This window comes from Galeopterus variegatus, unplaced genomic scaffold, assembly GCF_000696425.1.
Source record: "Galeopterus variegatus unplaced genomic scaffold, G_variegatus-3.0.2 Scaffold1390, whole genome shotgun sequence".
NCBI classification, from domain to species: Eukaryota; Metazoa; Chordata; class Mammalia; order Dermoptera; family Cynocephalidae; genus Galeopterus; species Galeopterus variegatus.
Window position 1 is genome coordinate 340,009 of NW_007727501.1, and position 13,843 is coordinate 353,851.

Here is a 13,843-nt window from a genome sequence, read left to right on the forward strand (position 1 = left end):
GTGGTGCTGACAACACCAAGTCAAGGGTAAAGATCCCCTTACCGGTCATCTTTTTAAAAAAAAAAAAAAAGATCATATTCACCAGCATGGGTGTTAGAACTTCGACACATTTTCTTATGGGTTACCATTCAACCCAGTATAAATGGGATGGCATCTTCTCTAATATTAAATCTAAATGTTTCTGTACATGCAGAGAGGGATTGGGGAGTTTGTTTGGCAGGAAGTGGATGTTTTATAATCTTTGGGTTTCAGATTCCTCTTTAAAAAGCTTTCTGTAGAGAGTGACTTTCCTGAAATGAGCATCAATCATGTCTGAGGACAGAAGGTTGATTTTCATTTCATGGCCTGGGAGCATAAACACCAGGATGCAAATCTCACCTTGGCAACCAACTGGTTGTGTGACAGGGTTAGGCACTGTTTCCCATCTGTAACTGAAGGCCCCTCACGGTGCTGGGTCAGGTGGGAGGCCATGGTCAGCAGCAAGCTCCACTGGCCATGGTCATTAACCTGAGGCACCTCCTTCCCCAAGCCTCAGTTTCCCTGTCTGTGACACAGAGGCCAGAGCAAGCCAAACCTGCAGGGTCACTGGGGATTCCACGGAAGCTGTCCCCCAGGGCCGGGGTCACATGCCAAGTCTCCCGCAGGCTGAAAGAACAGAGGCCACAGCCGAGTGGAGTGCACGGTTTATTGTCGGGCGGGTGAATGTCAACACAGAGGCCGTGAGGGATGTGTGTGGCAGTAGGGTCGGGGGCGGGGGGCAGTGTGTGTGTTGCCGGCAGGGCTAGAACTCCACCTTGCAGGCGGGAAAGGCCTCGTCCTGCATGGACACCATGCTGTTGCTGCCCAGCACCGTGATGCCCAGTGCCTGGTGCCGGCCATGCGTCTCCTCATACCACTTGTGCATTGCCGCCGAGTCAAAGGTAGGGATCAGGGTCACCTGTGGGCGGGACAGACGGACCAGCAGTGAGGGGCACCCTCTGCCCTCCTTGCCCAGCCGCACACTCCTTCCTTTCCTGGCATTCAAGGCCTGTCTGGCTGCTTTTCTCACCTGGTTTGCTCTGCCTGGATGTCTGCAGCTGGTGGCCAGCCCATCCCCTGAAGTCCCTTCTCTGCCCCACAGTGCCCAAAGGACCTTCTTAGAACACTCTGACCATTCAGGAATCCCTAACCAGGCTGTGCATTGTGCTCCCCTGCTGACCGCCCCCTTCGCTCGCTCCAGCCTCCTTCCCACTCCTTAGACACACCAACCTTGCACCCACTTCTAAGCCTTTGCCTGGGCCATGCCCTCCAACTTCTTCCGAGATGGACTAGAAGCTGCATGAGTGCAGGGGCTGCAGGCTCAGACACAGTGTGACATGGTTCCCTCGTCCCCACACTCGCCTCACCCTTCAAGTCTCGGTTTCAACCTCATGGCTTCACACAGCTTTGGGGATGACCCCAGCTTTCAGGGGTGAGTTCTCAGCTGCATGGACACTGCATGGCCCACCTACTCCATCTCAGCCAATCCTCACAACAGAGGAGTGGCTAAGGGACAGTGTGTCAGGGGAGGGGATAAAATCACCCTGGTCCTGCATCTTCCCCTCGGTTTCCTGCAGACCCAGCCAGGAAGGTGACCTGAGTCAACTGGAGGCTGAGCTGGGTACAACCCCTGTGTGCATCCTTGGGCATGCAGCTGTCCCTCTCAGCCTCACCCATCTCACCAGAGCACACCACACCAGGCCCGGGCCCATCTCGTTTACTGTCATCAGACAGAGGCCCCAGGACGGCACGCACCTGGAGGTCACGGTCCCACTGCTGCTTGCTGGCCAGCAGCGCGTCGAGGATGGCCCGCATGCTCTCTTCCCTGCGCTGGTCCTGGCTGCTGATGACGTAGCAGAGCGCGCGCACTCGCTGGAAGAACTCCTTGTCCACCAGGCGGGCGCTGCTCCCACTGGGCAGATAGGCCAGGTCCAGGTAGACGGGGGAGCTGGGTGGGATGGCTGAGCCACCTGGCCGGCTGCTGGCTGACCCTGCAGGCAGGAAGGATGGGGTCAGTGGTGAGCTCCTGGCTCACCTGTACCTGAGCAATTCCCTCCTCCGACGAGCCCTCCCTTGTGGCGGCAATTATTCCGGTGAATCTTTACTCACTCTGCAAAAACCACCAGTCGCCCTCCCCCACCCCACCCCCATGTCAGGAGCCTGAGGATGACCTTGAGGTGTGTCATCCCTGGCTAGAGACCTCCCCAGGGTCAGAGGGAGGGAGGGGACAATCAGGGAGAGCTTCCTGGAAGAGGGGGTTATAGAGCTTGAGCCCCGCAGCCAGTGCCTGGAACATTCTGCTGTTTCTACAGCATCCATCCCTTCACTCACTCAGGAGGTGTGTATGAAGACCTCCTGGGTACCAGGCCCTGAGGATATGGCAGTGACCAAGATAAAGAAAAACCCCTGCCCCTGAGGGCAATAGGGAGAGCCAGGGACTTGTGAGGGGACCCAGGATGGGGTGGGCTACATGGAGACAAAGCAGCTTTGCTCTCTGGGCCTAGTCCCTGGCCCTGAGGTCAGTACCAAAGGGGACAAGGCCACTGGTCCTGGGCGAGAGAACTGATGATCAACTGACTGAAAGGACACAGCTGGGTGCTGGGCACAGGAAGCCTCCCAGCTCAGGGTGTGGGCCCAGAGCGGGGCATTAGCAGGATGAATGAAACCTCCAACACTGGGCAAGCAGCATCCCTTCCCTGAGTCTTGTCACTCGGGACAGTGATGGCAAGGATCCCAAGTGGAGTCTCAGGAAGAGAAGGCCATCGTGGCTGTGGTCAACACGAGGGAGACAGGAGGGGCTGTCTGTGACATGGGGCAGGGGCGAGGAGACAGAGCAGAGGCCAGTAAACTATGGCCCGAGGGCCAAATCCAGCAACCTCCTGCTTTTATAAAGCTTTGCTGGAATACCCATTCGGTTACGTATTGAGCTACAACGGACTGGTTGAGTAGCTGCGACAGAGACCGTGTGGCCTGTGAAGCTGAAAATACTTAATCTCTAGCTGACTCTGGTGTAAAGGGTGGGTTTATCTGAGGCAGTTTGTACAGGAAACCCTGAGTGACTGAGACTGTGGTCTCTGGAGAGAGGCCAAAAGCCCCGGCAGACAGGGCCTCCAATAACCACCAGCCTCTGGGTGCCAGCCTTGCCCATGGGCCCATGGGCCCTTCTCTCTGCCACTGTACTAGGAACCCCTGACCTGACATAGGTCACAGGGGGCATCAGGTACCTCCCTTAGAATCTGCACAAGAAAGACAAGAGGTGGTGACCAGGAGCTGGGGATACACCTGTGGGGAGAGAAGTCAGAGATGCCTGTCAGCTCCCAGACAGGGACACCCTGGGCACCTGGGAGAGGACCTGGCTCAGGATGAGTGCTCAACAATCACATACCACATGTACTGGATTGAATTATGTCCCCCCAAAACTCACTGAAACTTGAATTGTGTCCCCCAAGTTTTATGTATTAGAAACTTAGTCCCACTGTGACTGATGAGAGGGTGGGAGATCCTATTCTGGTAAGTGAAAGCTGGAGCCTTAAAAAGGTGATTGGATTGTAGGACCATGCAGTAGTGAATGGATTAAAAATGGTGGTCAGGGGCGTGGTTCTGAGGGCTTTAGAAGAGGAGACTCTGTCTTTCTCTCTCTCTGCTTCCACATCTTGCAATGTGAGACCCCTGGGTCACTGTTGCCACCACCAGATGGACCTTGGACTTCCCAGCCTCAGAAACTGTAAGCAATAAATGTTGTTTTTCTTTATACATCACCCAGATGCAGGTATTTTGTTATAAGCAACACAAAATGGACTAATACACCATAGTTGTCGTTACTGTTACTGTTGTCATTATTTTATCACCAGCCCTACCCTGATCATCCTAGACCTGCAGGGACCAACCTGGTTGCCATTGGTCACACATGGATACTGAGCACCAGGAATGTGGCAACTGTGAGCTGAGCTGTGAGTGTAAAACATGCTGGATTCCCAAGACTTAGTGTGGAAAAGATAATGGAAAATATCTAATCATTTTTTGTATCAATTACATGTTGAAATATTGTTTTGGTATAATGGTGTGCAGAAAAGAGAACATGGCAAGAGGATTCTGGAAATATGGTGGAATGGGAAGCAGCAGAAAGCCATCTCTCCACGAAGAGAACGACTGTACTGGCAGCCTCTCCCCATAAGGCCACTTCCATGGGATTTAAAGAGCTGATGCTTTTTTCCTTTTTTAAATCTCCTCTTCAATTTTCTTCTTCCCCTTTTTGGAGTCAGGTATTTAAGGATTAGGACATCCAAAAGCAATTACATATATAGAGAAATTTAGAAAGTCACCATGGGGCTGGCTAGTTGCTCAGCTGGTTAGAGCACAGCCTTATAATTCAAGGTCATGGGTTTGGATCCCTGAACTGGCCAGCCACCAAAAAAAAGTAAAAAGAAAGACACTGTGCATGTGCAGGGAAAGGTGCAAGCTCAGGAAAGGTATCCAAATTGGAAAGGAAGAAGTAAAGTTCTGTCTGTAAATGATATGATCTTACATGTAGGAAATCCTAGAGATTGCACAATAAAATACCATTAAAACTGATAAATTCATCAAAATATCAGGATACAAAATCAACACACAAAAATCAATTGCATCTACGTACTCTAACAATGAACAATCTAAAAAGGAAATAAAGAAAAGAATTCCATTTACGACAGCATCAAAACAAATAAAATACTTAGAAATTAACCTAACTGAGGGGAAAGACTTGTATAATGAAAACTACAAAACATTGCTGAAAGAAATTGAAGGAGATGTAAACAAATGGAAAGACAGCCATGTTCATGAATTGGAAGACTTAATATGAAGATGTTAATATTCCCTAAAGCAATAGGTAGATTCAATTCAATCCCTATCAAAGTCCCACTGACCTTTTTTCGCAGATTCAAAAAAAATCCATCCTAAAATTCATATGGAATCTCAGCATAGCTCAAACAGCTGAAACAATCTTGAAATAAAAGAACAGAGTTGGAGGACTCACACTTCCTAGTTTCAAAACTTACTACAAAGCTACAGTAATCAAAACAGCATGGTACTACAAAAGAAAAAACAAACAAACAAAAAAACAGTGTGGTACTGGCATAAAGACAGACATACACACCAATGGAATAGAATAGAAAGCCCAGAAAGAAACCTTCACATATATGGTCAAATTATTCCACAAGGACATGAAGACAATTCAATGGGGAAAGGACAGTCTCTTCAACAAATGGTGCTGGGAAAACTGGACATCCACATGCAATATAATGAAGTTGGACCCTTACCCCTACCTCACACCAATCAAAAAATTAACTCCAAATAGATCAGACCTAAATATAAGACCTAAAACTATAAAACTCTTGAAAGAAAACAAGGCAAAAACTTCCCAACACTGGATTCAGCAGTGATTTCTTTGGCTATGACACCAAATCACAGGCAACAACAGAAAAACAGTATAACAATTCATCAAAAAATTAAGCACTGAATTTACTGTATGACCTGGCCACTCCACTTCTGGGTATATACCCAAAATAATTGAAGCAGGGTCCTGAAGAGACTTTTGTACACCCATGTTCATAGCCACATTATTCACAATAGCTAAAAGATAGAAGCAACCCAAGTGTCCACTGAGGGATGAATGGATACACACAATGCGGTAGAGATCCATACAATGGAATATTATTGAGCCTTAAAAAGGAAATTCTGACACGTGCTACAACACAGACAAACCTTGAGGACATTGCGCCAAGTGAAAGCAGCCAGTCACAGAAAGATGAATAAATATGGATGATTCCAGTTATGTGAGGTCCCTAGAGGAGTCACATTCATAGAGACAGAAAGCAGAATGGTGGGTGCCAGGGGCTGGGTGCAGGGGATGGGGAGTGAGTGTTTAATGGGGACAGAGTTTCTGTTTTGCCAGATGAGTTCTGGAGAAGGATGGTGATGACACCTGCAGAACACTGTGAATGTACTTAATGCTGCTGAACTGCACACTTAAAAATGGTGAAGACGGTAAACTGCATGTGTATTTTATCACAATTTTTAAAAACTGGAGGGCAAAAAAAAAGCACAGCAGGCCAGACACACTGTTCTTGGTGGGGTCTGCTGACAAGGCTGGCCCGCAGCTGGCATCTGGGAATGTGGGTCTCAGAAGGATTCCTACTATTTCCTAGTGGAGAAGAGGGACTCCCTGGGCCTAGACCGTTTATACAAGGTGGTTTGAACTGGCCACCTGCGCCCCTCTTTCTGGGGAGAACATGCTGAGCAGAGGGCGCCTACGTAACCGGCCCCAGCAAAAACCCCGGGCGCCGAGTCTCTAACAAGCTTCCATGATAGTCACGTTGTCTGTGTTGTCATAACTCGCTGGGGAAATGAAGTACGTGGTGTGTGACTCCACTGGCAGAAAATTCTGGAAGCCCGTGCCTGGTTTCCCTGGGCTTCACCCTATGTTCCTTTTCCTTTTGCTGTGATCCACTTTTGCCTGAGTCCTCCCAGTCAATCCATCACACCCAAGGGTGCTCTTGGTAACCCTGCCACTATGGGTTAAATAAAATACACTAAAATGCCACCTGTTTCTTTGTACTTCTCACAGCTACTAGAAAACCCATTGTTTCCACTGACAGTGCTGCTCAGGCTTTGCCATGACAAGGGCCTCCACAGTGAGGCCAGGACCTCCACTTTACAGGAGAAACTGAGCCCCAGAGAGGAGGACAGGCATGGCTAAGGTCACAAGGCAAGTGGCAAGTGGGGACAGGAGGACGTGAGCCACACTTTCTCTAGCCTAGGCAGCCAGTAACCCAGCACAGGGCTCCAGCCCCAAGTACTCACCAGACGGACCTCGAGTGGCAGCCTTGGGGACTGAGGGCTTTCTGGACAGGGGCACCCGGCCTCCCTTGTCACTGGGCTCGCTCCGGGCACTGAGTGGCCGGCTGGCCCGGTCCCTGTTGGCAAGCCCCTTGGTTTTGGCAGCAGCTACCGGAGCGGCTTTGGAGGTGGCAGTGGCAGAGCTGGGGCGGGCCGGGGGCTTCCGGGTGCGGCTGACACTCTCTGTCTGCCGGGCTGACTTGGGGGGCAGCATCTCAGGGTCCACCATGCAGATACTGGGTGGGTCAGGCAGTGGGGGGGGCACCTTGAGGGGGTCAGGCAGAGGGTCGTGGCAAGGGACCCCAAAGCCGTTTGTGTCATCATCTGAGTCCATGGCACCAGGGGCAGCGGGCAGCAGGTCCGAGTCAGACAGGGTGGGCAGAGACTCACTGACAGATGTGGGTGGCGTCTCCTCAGCCCCTGGCCCACCTGCCCGCTCCTGGGACCGGGCGCTGCTGTCGTTGGAGCTGCCAGGGGACGCAGGTGCTGGCGCCGTGGGCACAACCTTGCGGTGTTCAAACTCACAGGGCGACACCAGGCACAGGTCTACGTCATGTGGGGAGGCTGAGCGCCGTGCCCGGGGGCCTCGAAGCGGGAGACTCAGCCCAGCCTCACTTGAGGTGGCAGGTGGTGGCAGCACCTGCTCAAAGGACACAGACAGGGACTCATCAACCTCTGTGGAGTGCGGAGAACCCACCTCAGCGGGCAATGAAGGCGTGGTAACTGTGGGCGTGGTCACCGTTGGTGACGCGTCAGGCCCAGCCTCCCCGCCCCGCAGTGAACTCAGCGACAGCTGCCCGCTGCCCTCAGTGGGGCTCCAGTGGGGCTCGGTGGTTGATGGCGTGTGTGGCCGGGGGCTGCTGGCGGCCGACAGCAGCTCCAGTGTCTTCTCCTCCAAGCGGCCACCCTCATGGCCGGCCAGGCTCAGCCCCAGCTCCAGGCTGCTGTCCAGGCTGGGTGTAGCCACCAGCTGGGAGGCTGGGGAGCTGCAGGCCGCCGTGGGGGAGCTGGCCTGTCCACATTGGAAGCTGGGGGGACTGCGAGGCCCATTCTCCACTGGTTGAGTGCCCAGATGGGGTGTGGTGAGCGCTCTGCGGGTCTTGGGGGCCACCTGGGTGCCTGCCTTCTTGAGGTTGGGCACAGCAGAGGCTGCCCGGCGCACTTCCCGGGGCTGGGTCCGGGGGGCACTCGGCTTGGTGTCCTTCTTCACCTCTCGGAGGGACCTGGCTTCCTTCTCAGCCCTGCGTGGGGCCTCAGCCCGAGCTGGCTCCTTGTGGGCCACCCCAGGGCGCTCCTGGGCAGGCCTGGCGGGCACCGCCGTCCGGCCCTCTCTCTTTGAGCTGTCCTGGGAGCCCAGGCTGTCTTTGCTCTCTGCTCGCCGTGGCCCCTCCAGGTCCTGGGGTGTCACCACGGGCTCCTGCAGGAACCCCAAGTGTTGCAGGCGGACCAAGCCATCCAGGAGGCGGGCCGGTGGTGTGCAGCCGGGGAACAACACACGCACCACCTTCTCAGCAGGGCCTGCAGGGTGCCACACCAGCAAAGCACACACGGAGGCCAGTGTGCAGTCGGTGTTGGCCGAGGGCGGATGCAGCACATACATATCCAGCCGGCCCACGCCCATCTTCTCAAAGAGCACCGTGGGCTTGGCCGGCAGTGGCCCACGGCTCAGGGGCAGGGGTGTGATGCCCAGCTGGGCCAGCAGGTTCAGTGCCAGCTCCGCCTCATCCTCGCCACGTACCAGCCGTGACGCGGCCTTGCGGGCATTGAGGAACACGACCCCCAGGTTGGGGGAGGTGAGCCTGCGCAGCCTGTCATCCCAGGAGCCCCCACTGGTGGCCACCTCGTGGCGCTCTGCCAGCTTACGTCGCAGCAGGCTATTCAAGCCCGGAAGGCTGTCAGCACCCGCATGGGTCACCAGCATGGCGTCCACCCGATCCAGGTGCCGCACCAGCTTCCAGAAGCTTGACTTGGGGTTCGAGCCACCGTTGACCAGCACAGTGAAGCCATTGACAGCAAAGAAGGCAGCATCCCCAAGACCCCCAGGGAAGATGTAGCAGCAGGGCCGGGCGAGCCTGAGGAAGCCCCCGGAGGACGGAGGCTCCAACAGCTCGAAGGGGGATGGTGGCTCCAGAGACTCAGCCACATACTCCAGGAACTCACGCAGGCCCTCGGAGGCTGGCAGCCGTGCTGGCGGGTTCAGCCGCAGCCGCAACCGGAGCACACCCTGCAGGCCGGGCACGTCAGGTGCCAGCTGGGCCCAGCCACCGAAGGTCGGACAGGTGATGGTGAGTGTGGGCGACTCTGCAGGTGGAGGTGTGGAGGCCAGAATATCCTGGATCTGCAGAGAGGGGGGTGTGGTAACGGGCCACCTACAGCCAGACAACACCCAGCCCTTTGGGAAAACTTGGTGAGGACACCCCAATCCTGCCTCCTGGGGCTGGGAGGATCCCTTGCCTGCTCCTCATCAGTACAAAACCCAGCCCTCCTCAGGGTCACAAGGCCCCACGGTCTGGCCTCACCTCCTGCCTTTCTTTCCCTCCCGGCAAATACCTCCCTGCCCCAGGGCCTTTGCCCCTGCTGTTCTCACCTTCTGGAGCACAGCCCCCTCCCAGGAGACCTTCCATGCCCCCACCTCTGTCTACCGTAGTGCCCCTCGCCATCTTTACGTCACTCACAACAATGTGGAAAAGGTTTTGCCAGAGTCTCTGCCTGTTTGCCCTACCCAGACCGAGGGCTCTGGAAAGAACCCTGTTTGGCTCCATCCCAGCTGGGACCCAGAACCTGGGGCACCACATCAGGCCTCTGGGACATCTACTGACCTACAGGCCCAGTCTCCCACCACGCCCTTTCATGGATGATGGGACTGACCCCTGACAAGCAGGAGGCACATGTGTCTCCACTGCCATCCTACAGAGGAGGGGGAGACAGGGTCAGGGAGGACAGCAGGTCGCTGGGGCCATGTCAATGGGGATGAGCCAGGATTCAGGGCTTGGAGAGGGGATGATGACAAGGGGGCAGCTTACCTCTTTGTCCCCCAGGACCTGGAGGAAGTGGTGGGGTGAGAAGCCCCCTGTCTGGAGCAGCAGCTCGCCTGTCTCCTCCAGGCAGGGCCCAGCCAGCACCAGCAGCTTGTGAGGGGCAGGGTCCAGTAGAAGGTTCCGGAGCTGGGGCAAAGGGGAAGGCATTAAAGGTCCTGTTCTGTGCAGTGATGCAGCCAGTACCTCACCTTGAGGCCAACCCCATCTCCACCCCATGCCCAGCCAGTGCTCAACTAGATGCCTGGAGGGCAGCCTTGGGCCTCCTGACCCCTGGCAAACTCCTGTTTATCCTACAAAGCCCAGCTCCAACACCCTTCCTCCTGAAGCCCTCCTTACCCTTTCTGGGCTCTCTCAAGCCAACCTCTCTCTCTGGCCCAGCCCTGACACCACAGGGCTGGGGGTATCTGTGTCTGGCTCTGTATCCTCCAGAGTGAGAGTCCCTTGAGGGAGCAAAAAGGAACTTTTTTTTTTTGGCAGCTGGCTGGTAGGGGGATCTGAACCCTTGACCTTGGTGTTATAACACCACACTCTGACCAACTGAGCTAACCGGCCAGCCCAAAAGGAAACATTTTTGATTAAAGGAATCAACCTGTAAGAGGGTCTCTAGTGGGCTGCCCCAGGGCTCTATCTTGTTCATCTATCTAAAGTATAATTAGGAGAAGGGTGCAGAGTCCACAAGCCAAGAGTATTAATAAGTCAATTCAGACAACTACGGTCCCAGCTGGAGGGCCCTCAAAGGACACAAGCATCTGTTGGGCCCTGCCTGCCCGGGCCCCACCCTGCCCTGGGAAGGCTCACCTCCCTCCTCCCAGACTCCAGCCTTTTCTGCCCCACCCTGGAGGAGGGAAGAAGTTCAGGCTGGAGCCATGGGGGCTTCCTGGGCAGAAGGCACGGGGGCTTCCTGGGCAGGAGGCACTGGTGCTGGGTATCTAGAGAGGCTTTTAGGCAGCATGAAAACAGGGACACAACAGATCAAAATGGGACAGTGTAAAGATGGGGACACAGAGATGAGGACAGGGATGGCACCAGTTCCAGCAGCCCGCTCCCTCCAGGATGTCGACCGATCCCTACCTCATCACAGAGAGACTTGTCTGAGGGGTTCAGGAGGACCAGGGTCTCCAGGGTGTCTCCGCGGTGGTGCAAGCTCCGCTGGCCTGTGGGGGAATCAGGCTGGGTCACTCACTCTGGGTCAGACTGTCCTGGAGTCGAACTCTTCTTCCCTGTGTGACCCTCAGGCAGCACAAGTCCTCGGAGAACCCACCCAGGAGTCATATGGGGATTAACAGGAACACAGTAGCTGTAGGTCAGGACATGGCCAGAATAGGAAACCCCAACCCAACCCGGCAGGCCTCACCATGGAAACGGCAATAACAAGAAGGCCCTCACCACCACTGACTCGCAGCCCCAGGCCGGATCGCAGTTTGACTTCCCCTAGTTGAGGAAGCCATCGCCACCCCTGTGTTATAGATGAGGAGGCTGAGCCCAGGGAGACCAATGAGGGCAGTCCAGGAAGAGAGTACAACATGGGCAAAAGCCCCGAGACAGGACTGAACCCTGGAAGCCCGAGCAAGGGGCAGGGCATGGTGGTAAGGGGACTGGTGTTACTTCTGGGATCCTGTTCCTGACCCTGGTCTGTACTCCAGAGCCCAGATGTGTTTCAAACACCGAGCATCGGGCCCCAAGGCTGGAGAGGTCAACCTTCTCTATGTTTATCATGCTTCTTATCACACACGGATATTGCCCCATTTAGGTGAGGAAACCAAGGCACAGAGAGAAGGGAAGTGGCCACTGAGGTCATACAAAGCAGACAGAATTTCCAGCCCCCCTTGCTGCTCCACTAGGGGTCAGGAAGCCACCAGGACCCACTGGGACAATGAGAGGATGGGCACTTCCTTCCCCTCCTGCAGCAGCCGGCAGGTGACCAGCCGGGGCAGGGTGGCTGCAGGCAACACCCAACCCCTGCCTAAGAGCTGCTCTGTTCATCCCAGGTTACCCCAGAAGCTCCTGGGAGCTTTGTTCTATGTGAGGCCCTCCTTGGTCTCACTTCTTGTCAGTTCCCCATATACTGAGTGCCTATTGTGTACCTGGCCCTGTGCAGGGGTTCCAGCTGCAAACCAGACTCAGTCCCTGCCTGTAAGGGGTACACGCTTCATCCTCCAGGGCCTGATCAGTGACTTCCCTCCCCCACCTTCCAGATACTGGGCCTTTGCTGAGATCCTTCCTCCACCAGCTCCAGCAGTTTCTCATCCAAAAAGCCCCCTTTTCAGAGGTCTTCCCCACCCCCAAACATCAAGGTTTCCTTATCTGTAAGACAGGGACAAAAACACTGGTTCCTGTCTTGTGGATTGTTGAGAATCAAGAGAATTATCGCTGGGTCAGGCCTCACCTGTGCTCAGCACTTGGTAGGTCTGGGCTGTATTGTTACTGCTTTTGTTTACCGCCGTGCCCCACCCCCCAAGTGTGGCACCCAACTGGCACTCCGTGAGCATCTATCTGCCCAAAGAACAAGCAGAAGGGGAGCAGTTGGGGCACACGGGGACTCCAGTCTTACCTTTCACGATGCTGGAGAAGGTGGCCGAGTGTCGGGACACAAAGATCTTGAGCTGTTCGTCCAGGCTATAGACACCAGGATCAACATCCCAGGACCGGATGCCTGGTGGGAAGTGGGACGTCGGGATGGGAGTTCAGCTGGACCCCCAGCTTCCAGAATATTTCCGTAACTAGCACCTGCGGGTGGAGGCTGCCCTGGCCCCCTCCCCTTGACTTGCCCTTGATCACTCGCTGCAGTCTGAAGACTCAGAGCCACCCAACACCTGTGGATCTGGCTGTAGCTGAGTGAAGGGACGCAGAGCACACACCTCAGCATTTTACAGACAAGGCTCAGGACATCCACAACAAGGCTCCCACCTCCCAAATGGTCATTTCATACCCTCCATCTCCCCTTCTTGCTGCTCCTCTGCTCTGCGAGGCATGCTCCCACAATGGGCCTCTGCACGAGCTGTTCCCACTGCCTGGTGGCCCTTCCCCAGTGTCCCTCACCCTTCAGGTAATAAGACCAGCTGTCCTCTCAGCCCTTTGCATCCGAACACTCTTGTCACCATACAAGCTTAAGACTTGTTCGTCTCCTCACTCACTCTGTATCTATCCCCCAACCAGACCGTGAGCTCTAAAGGACGGGCCTGAGCTTGTCTGTCATCCTCGGGCCGTGTCCCTGTGCCTGGTTGGCCCAAAACCTGGCACACAGTAGATGTTCAGGTAACATTCCCCAAGGACATGAACGGACATGTGTGCTGCCGTCCCATTTTACAGGCGACGGAACGCAGGCCCAGACATTCCGAGGGACGGGGACGGACGCCCTTCCGACCCGCGGTTGTACTGGTGCACCACGCCCGCCAGCCCCACCGTGCCAAGTGGCTGCAGGTGAACCTTGCAGGTGCACCTATGATTCACCTCCCTAGGTGCCAAGTCCCCCGGGCAGGCCGCACCCGCCCACACCCCAATTAGCAGCTCCTCGTGCAGCAACAGAAAGCGAGCCCCGAGGCTGCAGGCCTGGCCTCTCCCATAACCGCTCCCCGCTCCCCGCTCCGAGACGCCAGGGCTGCTGAGACCCGGGGATCCTAGGCGACCCCGCCCTTCCCCTCAGGCGGGCCCGTCGGGCGAGAAAAGCAGCCGTTCGTTGCTCAATAGCGCGGCCCGGGGTCCCCTGCCCAGTCCCCTGCACCCGAGATCGGCGCGAGGCAGCCCGGCCCGGACGCCGCCTCCTCCGCGGACGCTCACGGCCTTTGTCCGCGCCGTACGCCTGACGGTGAGGGGACCGAGCCCGGCCCGTTCACCCCCGGGATCGCGATGACCCCCGCCCGCCATCCCTAGCTCCACCGCCCCACCCCCACCCATGGGCCGAGACGCGCGCCCGC

At 55.7% G+C, this 13,843-nt stretch overlaps 1 protein-coding gene across 1 annotated transcript; it reads right to left on the reverse strand.

Moving 5' to 3' along the window:
* Positions 1-671: 671 nt before the first annotated feature.
* Positions 672-12,901, reverse strand: MAP1S (microtubule-associated protein 1S). Its single transcript, XM_008576714.1, has 7 exons — positions 12,859-12,901; positions 12,481-12,615; positions 11,001-11,083; positions 9,915-10,055; positions 6,856-9,229; positions 1,774-2,009; positions 672-937 (listed from the first exon to the last, which is right to left on the reverse strand). Exons 1-7 carry the CDS (start codon positions 12,899-12,901, stop codon positions 782-784), a joined length of 3,168 nt encoding a protein of 1,055 aa, XP_008574936.1. The 3' UTR covers positions 672-781.
* Positions 12,902-13,843: the final 942 nt, after the last annotated feature.

Excerpts from the sequence above, each read along its gene's own strand:
- MAP1S (XM_008576714.1), bottom strand. The coding sequence starts at position 12,901 with ATGCCTCGCAGAGCAGAGGAGCAGCAAGAAGGGGAGATGGAGG. Across the intron at positions 10,056-11,000 it reads ACAAGTCTCTCTGTGATGAG|CTCCGGAACCTTCTACTGGA; the intron begins GTAGGGATCGGT and ends CCTTTGCCCCAG. Across the intron at positions 938-1,773 it reads AGTGGGACCGTGACCTCCAG|GTGACCCTGATCCCTACCTT; the intron begins GTGCGTGCCGTC and ends TCCCGCCCACAG.